Here is a 13,314-nt window from a genome sequence, read left to right as displayed (position 1 = left end):
GCACCATTTGAAAAACGCATTTGCACCAATCTTTTTCATCATTCTTCATTGTAAAGGAGAACCATATTGGTTCATTAGTGGTTATTGAGAGATCCTTAAGACAAACAGACATCCTTTTACTTTTATGTAAGGAACAAGGATGGATAAAAATCAGGGATCGCCAGCCGCGAATAAGCCACAAATTAAAACCCGTTTAAAAGCTTTGACATTTTTTTTTGAAAGGGTGGATTTTCATATTTGTGTCAAGTTTAGACTTCCAGATGATTTTTTATATTGTAAACGGTTGATGATTTTCCTGAGGCTCACATTGGGCTGAGGCGCGGCTGCTGAGCCCTGTTAAAAATCATTTTACACAAAAGGTTGCACAAATATATTTTATCTTTTGTTTCAATATCTTTAAAGAAAAATTGGAAAAAAATGTTTTATACCTAGATACCTGATTGTAATTTTTTTAAAGTAATAGGTAATTATTTTTCCATTATGGCTTCGAAATCGATGAATTGCTGGATTAGAACCGGTCCTCAGCCATACTTGAAAATAGTGTATAGCATCGTATTACAGACAAGTTTCCATGAATAATAAAATAAAAATCTTAAATTAATACCAGTTTTGATAGTACGGGCCTTCGAGGTTAACAAAACTGGTTTTAATATCCGCGGAAAGATGTCTTTAATACGAAGCGATAAATAAATATAAAAATCTGTTAATTTCATATTGCTAACACCTGCCTTGAAAAAGTTCAACTCTTTTTTTCAGAAGTGATGTCACAATGTGTGTGCATGGTGTCAGACTTTTTCTACCCCAGCATGGGCGGGGTAGAGTCCCACATATGGCAGGTATTATAATTAATATAGTAGTTCTATATCCATAATCAGTAAATTGGACCAATAGGAACACAGTTTAGAAACAATGCGGCTATAATATGGATCTTATTGTTGTCATAAAGAATTAGCCATTGGTTTTACATTTAATTTTTTAGGGTTTGGGATTTAAGTAAGGTTAGGGGAGGAGTCACATATTTGGCAGGTATTGTCCTTACATTGTATGACCTTTGTCCCAGAAGTCCTTTTATTCATAGCTAGGTATGTTTTATACGTTCAACCCATTATATCAATTTCATTGGTGGGATGAAGACCTAAACATCAGACATTTCAATTTTGTATGGGTGGTAGGTAATTCAAGAAAATGGCCGAAAACAAATTCTGAATACCTATTTAAGAGCATATTTAATTTATGAACACGTTTCCGAGAACTATAGTTACAAAGCAAATGCCTACCCTTTACTTTATTTTATCGGATTATTTCTTTTAAAGTTCCATTCTCAAAAAAATGTTTATTTAGTACTTGTGTCAGGACGTAGAAAGGTGTGTATATGTTTGTAAATGTGAAAATTTACGTATATTTGCCATTTTTCATCAGATTTACAATTTATTTTATGCTTAAAGTTAGTTAAAAAACTAAATTCTATATGTACTAAAACTACAAAGTTAATGTTATATCTTGTTCTAAATATTTCTTTTTTTGTACCTAGTTATCTCAATGTCTGATGGAGCGGGGGCACAAAGTTATAGTGGTAACTCACATGTATGATGATAGAATAGGAATCAAATATATGACTAATTTTCTTAAGGTAAGTTAGGTTAGGTTATACAGAGTCATTATAGTAACCTAAATGTATGATAGAATAGGAATCAAATATATGACTAACTTTCTTAAGGTAAGTTAGGTTATACACACAAACAGTCATTATTTCATCAGATAGTACTTCGGAGGGTCCACCCGAAGGGATCAAATTTCCAAGATTTTCTACATTTTAAGAAAATATGATACTTAGTCATTCCATTGTTCGTAGACCTTTCATTTTATCCATTTTAAGTATTTTTTTACACAAAAGGGAGGTGGCGGATGTGACACTTTTTGAAACCAAAACTAAAAGTTAAAGGAACTCATCTAAATAAAGAGTTACAGCTGTGAGATTTGTCATGGAAGTTGCTTTAAAGAGGTACAATATGGAACTGTGAAGAAATGGTGGTGTGTTTTTTTTTATTTTGCCTTTTCTTGCCATATGTAAGATTTTGCACTTTTTTTAATATTGACATGTTTGAAATATTACAAGAGTCACGTGAAAATATAAGGGAAATTTTTATGAGAAAAAAGTTTATTTCATATCTATGTTTGAGAACTTTCTAATTATTTGGCGAAAAAAAGGCAAAAAAATTTCGGCGGGAAATGGCAATTTTCGGTGGGAGCGGCGGTTTCGCCGCCGTTTATTCACAGTTCCATTTTGTACCACTGTAAAGCAACTGCCATGTCAAATCTCAGAGCTGAAACTCTTTATTAAGTTGAGTTCCTTTGACTTATAGTTTTGGTTTCAAAAGTGTCACTTCCGCCTCCTCCCTTTATATTCCAAATTATCATCCTGATGTATTTTTATAAATTTTTGTCAAGGCTTCTAAAACATAGGTATTCTGTTCTTGATGTTTTTTTGATGTTTTATCCTATTTTTCTTGATTTCGTTTTTATTGATAAAGCTCGTTTTGAAAAGACTTTGCACTAAATGTGTATTTCTTTTTGTTTAGGTATATTACCTGCCAATTTTACCATTCTATAACAAATCCATTCTTCCCACCATTGTTGGGTCTTTACCTTATCTTAGAAAAATATTTTTATCAGGTAATATTTATAAATCATCGTATTGTAACAGCTTTCCGCGGATATGAAAATGAAATATTATAAGATTCAAACCAGTTTTGCTAGTCCTGATGGGCTAAAGGCCCTGGCTAACAAAACTGGGATTAATTTTACGTATTTTATTTTAATAGTCGGGGAAAATTGTCTGTAATACGATTCTATACATGAGTTTTCAGTATGGCTGAAAACTGGTTCTAATCCAGCGAATATTAATCGGTTTCGACGCCATACTGTATAGAATAATAAGTGCATGTTTACATCATATTTATTAATATTCGTCTGTTAGATTTCTGATTTTTTTTAGCTTCGCTTTAGTGAATGTTTTTATCCTTGTTTTTATGCTTATGTGTACATTTTGAACTACAATGTGTGAATGCTTATCTTTCGTTGTTTACTCTAATTTTTATTTTAACAAGTAAAACATAGTTCATAACAGATACTTTTAAATGTTAATTAAAGTCTTGTACATTCTTATCGCTCCGTTTTCGGCGGACAAAACAGGGATTTTCATGTTTAGTTGTGGAAAATTGCCTAATACTAAACATATTTTTCCAGTATGGCTATTAACCGGTCCTTATCCAGCGAATATGAATTCGGTGTCAGACTTAAAATCATATCATAAATTGTTCAGGTTACCTAACTATATAACAACTTTAATGGACACAAAAGCTGCGCTTTGTAGTACTTCAGGGGTGTATATTCTGCACAAGATTTATTTTTTTTCCCCTGCTACAATTTTTTTTATTTTTTTCCCCCCCTAGTTTTTTCTCACTAAGTAGGGGGGAAAATGGAAAAATATTTAAAGAACTCTATATTTTATTTGTTTTATCCCTCCTACCACACATTTTTTTAGTTTTTTTTTACCAAGGAGGGGGGGGAAATGGAAAAAATGTTTTCAGTTTTCTTAATTTTTACATTTTTTTTCCCTCCAACCACTTATTTTTTATTTTTTTCCCCCCTCCTGAGCAGGGGATCCCATGTAGAATATACACCCCTGTAGTACTTGTAAAATGTAATAATTCTGTTTTGTTTAGAAAAAGTTACAATTGTACACGGACACTCTGCATTTTCATCCCTGGCACATGAAGCCTTATTCATCGCTAGTCTTTTAGGTTAGTTTGTTTTGATATCAGAGCTATGGTGCTCTCACTAAAAGTACATTGTGGAACACTGAAACACCCCTAATTTGAAGCAAAATTAAAAATAAGGAGGGGAGGGGTATTTTTTCGTTTAGGTGTTTATTACTTTAGGTTAGGTTATATTTGTTACTAAGTAGTCCCGAAGGGGTTAAAAACTGGTATAAAAACCTGGTTGGGTTCTGCGAACTACTAGGCACTTGGAGTAAAGCCGCTACTCTATAGCTTAATTGTCCGTTTGTCTTAAACAGTACAGATGTACTCAACTACTGTGAAATATGAATCTGGAATTACATCATTTCCATTTCAAAAAGACGTAGGTTTTAGAACCAGTTGAAAATAAAGAAAATATTTTTGTTGCAGATATTCCTTCAGTGTTTACTGACCACTCCTTGTTTGGGTTCAGCGACGCGAGCGCCATAATAACGAATGCTTTTCTCAAGTATTCCCTGGTCAATACAAGCCATACTATATGTGTCTCACATACTGGTAAAGAGAATACTGTACTGAGGTCAGATTTTATCTTTGTGTTACTTATAATCTCTAAAACGGCTGTTTACAAATATTACCTTATACTTTACAATGAGAGATATGATTTATGTCTGTCTATTGTTTAATTAAGCTCACTTAATTTAATCCTGAAATGAAATCAACAGGATGTCTTCGTGTGTGTTGTGAAGGATCTCTCTAACCGCTGAACCGTTATAGTGCTTTACAGTGAAACTTATCATAGGTCTTGGGAAGGTTTTATATCTAGTTTTGAGGAAGATACAATTGCCCCTTTAAAAGATATCACCACTAGAAAATTACCCTCCCCCCCCCCCCCAAAAAAAAAGGGAGAGGGTCAAGTGCCTTTAAAAAGGCTAGCTAAGAACCTTTAAAAGCAATTAACAAAATCTTTGTGATCCCAGCCTTTAATTTAAATATGACACTACCGTGTAGTTTTCAAAATATGATCTGTTCAGATCTGAAGTGCTAGCAAGTGATGTTTCTGTGATACCCAACGCCGTGGATTCAATCAGATTTCGACCTCTGGAAAGTGACGAGCTCGAGGCCCATAAACAAAAGTCTTTTGCTACAGTCAGATTAAAAAAGGATAACTCAAAGTAAAAAATTCATTTAGAATTTATTTGTTAGTAATGTAAATAATTTCTTTTGGATCATAATAAGGGTATGGAGAGGGACATCGCCAAATAAGCAATACTTTTTATCAAGATTTTAATTAATTTTGAATGCTGGTTACGTTAAGGCATACTAAGTTTTCTTCAGATGCAATAACCCTTTATGATCGATTTCTCATGGAGAACAATACCCTCAATATACCCCACCCCCCTCCAATCCTACTGGATTAACTATATCAGCAGCTAAATGGATCCAAGTATATCCTATACCTATCCGTTATATTTATTAAGGAGACAAGAACGCGTAGTGACCATAGTGGTAGGAAGTAGGTTGGTGTACAGGAAGGGTATAGACCTCCTGGCAGTTATTCTACCTGTCATCTGCTCCAAGAGCTTCCAGCTGGCTGATAACTGGGTTCAGGTATGAGTTCTTCTTTTGAACAAGTAAGAGGATGTTTGTTTTTTTCTATTGCCAAGAGTGTTTAAAAGGAAAAGAAATTTGAAAATATTCTCATAAACCCCTCAAATCCTATATACTTGATGTATTTTATTCTGTTTGTAGTACAAAAAATTAGGGTGATATTTTTCCCCCGACGGTCTATTAGTACCTATAAGTTATTTATATTAGGTACTAATATTAATAAAAATAGGATATACGTGGATACATAGACAGGGGAAGATTTGTCGTTAATTTAGCTTGCTAATATGGACCTCATTTATTAATCTGTTCGTTCATCCAGTAGGAATGAGGGGATCGTAATTTTATGCAGCTTCTAGCATCACTTTATCAGAGAACAGATGGTGCAACATCCAATTAATAATAAATCGATTGTTTAGGTTCACTTTCTAATAGCCGGGGATGGACCAAAAAGGATTTTGTTAGAAGAAGTTATTGAAAAACATAATCTTCAACATAGGTATAGGTTTATAAATGAATATTGTATATTTTATATTTAGTAGGTAAGACATTATAAACAACGACAAAATCTATCATTCAGCAACCTTCGGGAAAGCTAAGAATAAGGGTTTGCTCTGACCTGACTATATACTAGTAGCTGTTTTCACATGGGGGGGGGGCAGGGAGCAGAAAAATAGCCTTAAACTATCTCGGGGCCAATAGAAGCTTTCTTGAAATGGAGAACTTCATTGATTTAGAAAGTTTATTTATTCTAGTTAGTAGATTGATAAGATAGACTAGAATTAAATTTGATTGTTTTGAGCCCTATCTAAATTTATCATTGAACAATCCGTTTTATTTAGGGTTAAAATGCTAGGAGAACTGCCGCACTCAGACATCAGAGACAAATTATTAGTTAAAGGTAAATCATTCTTAAACTAAAGAAGCCATTAAAAGCATTTAGAAATACTAATATGGTTAAAAAATTGGTCCCAAAAGGGCTAAATATAGTTTTGTTAGAAAATTCAAATATGTTAAAATTGTCCTAAAGACATAAGTGTTTATTTTATAAATAAATTTAATTCATTCCAACGTGAAAGTATTATTCAATAAAATTTAAACTCAGTTTAATGTATTACTTGCTTATTGATGACTATTTTCCTAGGTGATATATTTTTGAATACAAGTTTGACCGAAGCTTTTTGTATGGCCATAGTGGAAGCAGTCTCGTGTGGTCTTACTGTTGTCAGGTAAACAAAATATTTTATCCCGCGACTGTGGTATATCACATAGTGGCTCAACTCGTAATCGGTTTGGCGATGGGTTCGAATCTCTGCCCAACTCCGCATTTGCCTTTATCATTTATTGATTGATTTTTAAATACAAAAACATTATTGTCTTTTTGGAAGTGTTCTATCTAAGGTGGAAAATACCTATTTACTTATCGCATCGTATTATAGACAACTTTCCGCGGATATTAAAATGAAAAATTATTTGATTAAAATCTGTTTTTTTTGTTGTTAATTTTATGATTTTTTTTAATATTCGTTAAAAATTGTCAGCGAAAGGATGTTATACTTGATTATTCAGAATGGCTGATAACCGGTTCTAATTCTGCGGATATTATTGGTTTCGAAGACCATACTGGAAAATAATATAAACGGGTACATGGCAGATTTACCACTGGCAAAAATACAGTGATATTACTGTTATAAACACAGTGATTTGCTGTCATAAACACAGTTTTATTGTCAAATTCACACCCGCGTTTTTAGGGGGTATGACAAAAATACAGTTACTGCACTGGCATTTTCACAGTTTTGCTGTCAATTATACACCTACATATTGACAAAAATACATCTATTAAATTTATGATTTGTCAATTATACACCTACATATTGACAAATATACACCTATTAAATTTATACCTACTTATTTATCCATAATATTTAATATATCTATTACATATAGAAAAATATGTGTATAAACCCACTTTAATGTTGTAGCATTATACATACCCCTTGATTTACCCCCTATTTCTCCCCTCCTCATATCAGATCTGATTTTTGGATTACTGATTAATATTACAAAAAGTTACAATATTTGGAGCGAAGCATCTTTATAACCAAGTCCTAAAAATGTCAGTATGTCCTTAAACAGAATTCTGTATTTAAGAAGTTTTGTTACAAATTTACGTATAATTTTGTCTAAACTTATATATTAATTTTTTGTATATTCAGTTCTGACATTCTACAAGAATTATTGTTTGTCACTCGTAACTGTTGAAAACCATGTCCTTCTTGTAATATGGAATATTCCAGTTTCTATTTACCACGGCATATTACAATCTGTAAACCAGTGCCTGTACCTGTGACCATACCTGAATCTGTACCTGAACCTGGACATTCAATTCCAACATCTACACCTGTACTTATATCACCACTAGATCCAGTATAATATCCAATATTTGTCTGAGTGTTACCTTCTTTTGAAAAGTTTAGAATTATTGTTGTGTAGATTGATTTAACTATTATTAATAGTTATAAGGTTTATAGGTGTATTTTTGTCATCAAAACTGTGAATTTGACAGCATACTTGAATTTCATGGGTGTGAACTTGACAATAAAACTGTGTTTATGGCAGCAGAATGGTGTAATTTTGACAGTGGATAAAAAAATATTGCCAAAAATACAGCTAAAAACGAAATTGACAAAAACACACCCAATTTTTGTCAAAAACACAGTGGCTGTACTTTTGCTAGTGGTAAAAGTGGCAGCACCCCAATATAAACATCATAAAACTGTGGCAATGCTTCTTCAAATAAGTTTAATTGTTGTTATTTTAGTACAAATGTTGGAGGTATTTGTGAAGTACTGCCACATAAATATATTTACCTGGTAGAACCTAATGTTGACGCTATTCTGGAGGGCATCTATTCTGCTGTTAAGGTAGGAACATATATTTTTTCTCCCATTAGATTTATTGTCCTAAATGATTTATTAAACACAATAATACGTAAAACTTACAAATGAGTTTTTTTAGTGGACAAAGATCATTTTTACTTGTCAGAGTTTTTCTTGTCTAATTGAGGGGTTGTTCATCTAGACTTTCTATATTTATTCTTTTTCTTTGAGCTAATGTATGTAAGAGTTTGCTGCATAAACTATTGTGACGGCTTAACCAGCATTTGTTTTTATCTTTTAGTTTATTCCAGGCAGGTTTTATGCTATGTTTTGAAAGAAACACTTAGTTTTTTTTTTAAATTTATTTAGATTAGAATATTTTAGGTTAGGAATAGGTAAGATTCCCTTATATATGGATTGATTAAAGTTCTCCACAGATGCTAGAAATAACTTTTCTTCTAAAAATTTTAAATAAATCTTAATGGGTTGGTTTTGCAGGCTGTAGTAACTGATGAGCGTCCAAGCGGAGAGGACTGCAACAGGTTTGTGTGCCAGGCGTACAACTGGAACAATGTGGCCGCCCGCACTGAACTTGTTTATTCTACAATCACTCAGACTAAACAACAATCCTTGCAGAGAAAGGTGAGTGGGGTTATTTATTCAGGGATCTTAAGGGATAAGACAATGGTCGATAAATTGATATATAGCACTAATACTGATAAACAAAATTATCCCTTCTCTAAATTAAAATTATTGAAGAGTTTGGACACTGCTAGTTTGAACAAACTAATTAAAATTCAATCAAAGATAGCATTGTTATAGAACTTTTTGTACTAGTGTAATTCAAATGTTCCCTTCCTCCCTGATTTATCTTAGCAGCGCAGCTTCTATTATACCTTAGGATATGTTTGTATGTCCAAAGGTCAAAGTAAGTTGTAATCCTTTATACTTATTACTTGGCTATATTTTGTAAAGGGATCTTAAGGGATAAGACAATGGACGATAAGCAATTAAGAAAGGGGGAGGCAGGTTGTATTATAAATCCGTGAAAGTGTGAGTAAGCTTCCAATCAAAAGCGATTATTAAGTTATTAAATATGCGTTTAATTATACTATGAGTTTTGTCAATATTAAGAAAAGTTAGACTGGAAGCTTACTCACACTTTTACGGATTTTTAGCACAACCTAACTCCCCCTTTATATTCCATAATTTGTATATTCTAAACTTTTGTTTTTTAGGTGCGACGGTTATGGGAGTGTGGAATTATGGCTGGTCCAATGATGTCTATGCTCTACCTAATGTGTAATTTCTGGTGCCTATTGCTTAACTGGTTATCTTGGTAGCCAGATGTGGCATACAGGCAGTGAGGATGAAAGTATGGCTGGTCCTATTATGTTTATGCTCGCTCTACCTAATGTGTCATTTCTGGTGCACACTGTTTAACTGGTCATCTTATTAGCTAAAAATTTTGACCCTGTTTTTAAACTTTTTATACTTTGATAAGTTTTAAAATTAACGGCGGTTGGTTTCACTCTAAAGTGCACACCAAGACAAGCACAAAAACTCCTCCTCTCTTGTTTTGAAAAAAAATTATAGGTTTTTCGAGGGTGGCCTCGCGGGAATAGGGCACCGGTGAAATAGGTCTTTTTATATCAAAAAAAATTGAGAGGTGTGGGGGTTTTCTGTACTCGACTAGGCACTTTTAGGGAAACCACCAACGTGTAATTTACTATGTACCTGACAAACTAGTTTTATAAAATTGTTATATTATTATATTTGAATTGTATAAATTATCTATTAGCAAATTTAAGTTCAGATTTTACACTGGTGTCCTGGATAGGAAACAGGTTTATTTTGAGTTACGTATGACAAGACCTATATTTCTATGACCGGGCGTGTATGACGGTTCAGCACATAACTTTCATTAAATCACAGCTGATCATTTTTGTGGATTTTTTTGAAAATTACTTTTTTACCCAGATTTTCATAGTTTTTCCCCAAAAATAACAATGTTCTCATATTTACAGCTTAGTTAATCTAAATTTATTCAAAGAAAAGTATAATAGATGACAGCTGACTATGTTATTATCCATAACAAGATCTTTCAAAATCAACTAACTAATCTAAGATTTGTAGTCTAGAAGTTGGGTAAAAGTTATTTGAAGTTGTTCTTTGAATTAATGTCTAAACAGTTAAACAAAACTTAAGTTTGTTTTGGTAGTCAACCCAAAAAAATACTCACTTGTTAAGTCCCTCATGCATGCCTCATGAAATGTTATAGCATAGTTCCTGCCTGTAATAGTATGTCCCTCTGAGGTTCCACCAATGAAGTTCAAACTAACATGCTTCAGAATCAGCGATGATTCTGTATAAAGTAATATTGTAATATTGACAAGCTATCTTGCTTAATATTGGTTCCTTGCTGACTTGATGTCTAAATAGTTCCTGTGTTATTGTTTGTTCCTGCTCATCATCATTGGAAACAGTTAGTTCAGTATTGTGGCTGCTTTTAAAGGTTTTGATGGGTTGTGGTTGCAGTTGAAATGATGGTGGTTGTGTGAAATTCTTGCCAGTGTCAGACAAAAACTGCACCAGATTCTTGTTTACTCTGGCCTTTAAGGTATTCAGGTAAACATTGTAACCTGAAAGTATTGGGACAGGGTGGTTTTAGCTGTTCTGGGTAATGAGTTTGGATCTACTGCAGTTCATGGTAAAATATTGCTGGTAACGAATGCTTCCTGGTTCATGATGTAACAGTAGATGGCTGTTCTCAGAGCAGCTTTTCCAGCAAACAGTAGGCTGTCCCAGCTGGCATTACTAAATATTGAACTGCAGTAGAATATCAGGGACTGGCAAATTGCTTTTTATGTATTTACTATGACTTACTTTTCTTTCCCTCTGGTGGAGAGAGATTAAAACATTTTGTTTTTGGGGTTAGTTTGTTTCTAGGCTCCTTAACAAGATGGTCATTATAGAAAAGATTGTCATATGTAACACCTAAGAACTTAGGATGTCTGACTTATGGTACTGTTTTAACAATGACTACAGTGCCTGCTTCATTCGAAAAGGTGGTAAAGACTAGATGATTTGGCTGGAGAAATGAATGGGTTCTGCCTTTTTAACCAATCATTAAGAACTGCTAAGTAAGCTTTTATGTTTTTGACATAAGGATAAATAAGGGTACTTATGCTGTTGGAGTTGTCAGCAGAGGAAATTAGATGTAATTAGAGTGAGGTGTTGGCATTTATTAAATTTACAGTTCGAATAGTATATGGTATAGGACCCCTCCTTGTAGGTCAGCATGTTTGGCAGATTTGTATGCATATTTAGATGTTCTGATAACAACAAATTGTTGTCTACCTCTAAGGTATTCACATAAAAACATTACATGTACTCATTCAAGTCTAGTGCATTAATATTATGCAATAGAACCTCATTGTTTATAGTGTCAAAAGCCTTTGAAAGATAAATGGCAACTGGTTTTTTATTGTTTAGGCTGTTGTTGATTAAGGTTTTAATACTCTGTAAGGCAGTGGTGGTAAACCTGCCTGTGTGAAAGCCATAATGTTGGTCTGCAAGTTTAACAGCATCATTCAGGTAGGGACAAATCATGCAGGCAGGATAAAGAAGTGAGACAGAGCAGTAGCTGGAACCCTAATTATCAAGTTTCCCTGGTTTCAGTAATGAAATAATTTTACCAGTCCTCCATATGCTTGGTGTCTAGAAGTGATTTACTTGTCAATAAAAACATTGTACAAAATCATTGCTGATTCTGATTTGTTTAAACTGATTTGAGTGGAACCTCAGAGGAACCTTTTATCACATCCAGGATCTATGTTTTACCTACAAATCTTAGAATAGTCAATTGAGGTTATTGATTTTGTTATAGCTGTCATCTATTATACTTTTTTGCATGAATTTAGAATAACTAAGCTGGAAATGTGAGAATATTGTGATTTTTTGGGGGAAAAACTATGAAAATATGGGCAAAGAAGTAATTTTCAAAAAAATCCACAAAAATGATCAGCTGTGATTTAATGAAAGTTATGTGCTGAACCGTCATACATGCCCGGTCATAGAAATATAAGTCTTGTCATACGTAACTCAAAATAAACCTGTTTCCTATCCAGGACACCGGTGTTTAAGTTTGTATGTCCTAATATTTATTAAATAAATTCTAGTTCTAGTCTAATGTTTAGGTAGATAAAATGAAAAATAAAAAAATAAAATATTTCAGAATTAAAAAAATAATGCACAAATCATCTGTTGAAAATTAACTAGGCAAGTTTTTTTATTAATTAAATCTCAGTATAAGTGCGTAATGGGAGTGTCAACACCCCCTAAAAATTCAGATAGGTAAGGCCCTTTTTTCCACCACCTTAAAAGAATGAAATCCCTCTCGGACAAAACCCTGTACACAACACTGCATGATTTAAACCCATTTTTAGTAGCAGATTATAAAAACCGCCTATGACCTATATAGAAATTTTTAACGTGAATTTTAAATAAAACCATTTAAGAGATCCTAAAGAACATGCATACGTACTTATTATATGTAGAATAGCTGCAATACTAAATAAATTTGCGTAATCTGCAGTTGAAAAGTATAATTGTTAATTTGCGTGATAAATTTTCTTCCTGATATTTTATACCTATTCATTTTACTTGGAGATTAATTTACCGATATTAATTTTTTTTGTAGCTAAGCTATTTAACAAGTAGATTATATCTGTTATTAAATCATTATATTAAAGTATGTGCTCGTCTTTCCAGCCATTTAAGTAATTCAATTGCCTTTCACATTACATTTGCTTAATATGCCTGAAGTCTTCCTGCGTAAGTAATTATTATATAAAAGTTGCTAGTTGTTTCGCACCTAGCCTCTATGGGAGGGTTGCGGAAGGTCAAGAAAATAGCCTAAAACCACTTAAAGAAATTTATAGAGCTTTACTTAAAAGTACAACAAAACCAGACCACTGTTTACTGAGATCTTAAGATTCATGCACAAAAATCTTGCTTATTACTTTATATTATGTAATTGATTTTTATACTATTCTAAAATATTG

At 33.0% G+C, this 13,314-nt stretch overlaps 1 protein-coding gene across 2 annotated transcripts; it reads left to right on the top strand.

Moving 5' to 3' along the window:
* The first annotated feature begins 214 nt into the window (after positions 1-214).
* PIG-A (phosphatidylinositol glycan anchor biosynthesis class A) lies at positions 215-10,075 on the top strand. Of its 2 annotated transcripts, XR_013880438.1 has the most exons (14): positions 215-836; positions 1,532-1,630; positions 2,580-2,673; positions 3,726-3,803; positions 4,191-4,338; positions 4,793-4,933; positions 5,240-5,369; positions 5,786-5,865; positions 6,209-6,267; positions 6,511-6,595; positions 8,191-8,293; positions 8,747-8,890; positions 9,487-9,769; positions 9,998-10,070. XR_013880438.1 is itself a non-coding variant. In XM_080163520.1 (13 exons), the coding sequence occupies exons 1-13, from the start codon at positions 762-764 to the stop codon at positions 9,589-9,591; spliced, it is 1,341 nt and encodes a 446-aa protein (XP_080019646.1). In that variant the 5' UTR covers positions 215-761; the 3' UTR covers positions 9,592-10,075. The 2 variants fall into 2 exon arrangements, 1 of the variants encoding a protein (XP_080019646.1); XM_080163520.1 differs by having other exon boundaries at positions 9,487-10,075.
* Positions 10,076-13,314: the final 3,239 nt, after the last annotated feature.

Source organism: Acartia tonsa, chromosome 6 (assembly GCF_053477335.1).
Source record: "Acartia tonsa isolate MP-2025a chromosome 6, ASM5347733v1, whole genome shotgun sequence".
NCBI lineage: Eukaryota > Metazoa > Arthropoda > Copepoda > Calanoida > Acartiidae > Acartia > Acartia tonsa.
This window is presented reverse-complemented; position numbering and strand designations above follow the sequence as displayed.

Coding starts and splice junctions, on each gene's coding strand:
- PIG-A (XM_080163520.1), top strand. CDS start 762: ATGTCACAATGTGTGTGCATGGTGTCAGACTTTTTCTACCCCAGCATG. Junction 4,339..4,792: donor AAAGAGAATACTGTACTGAG/GTCAGATTTTAT, acceptor TGATCTGTTCAG/ATCTGAAGTGCTAGCAAGTG. Junction 4,934..5,239: donor TTAAAAAAGGATAACTCAAA/GTAAAAAATTCA, acceptor ATATTTATTAAG/GAGACAAGAACGCGTAGTGA.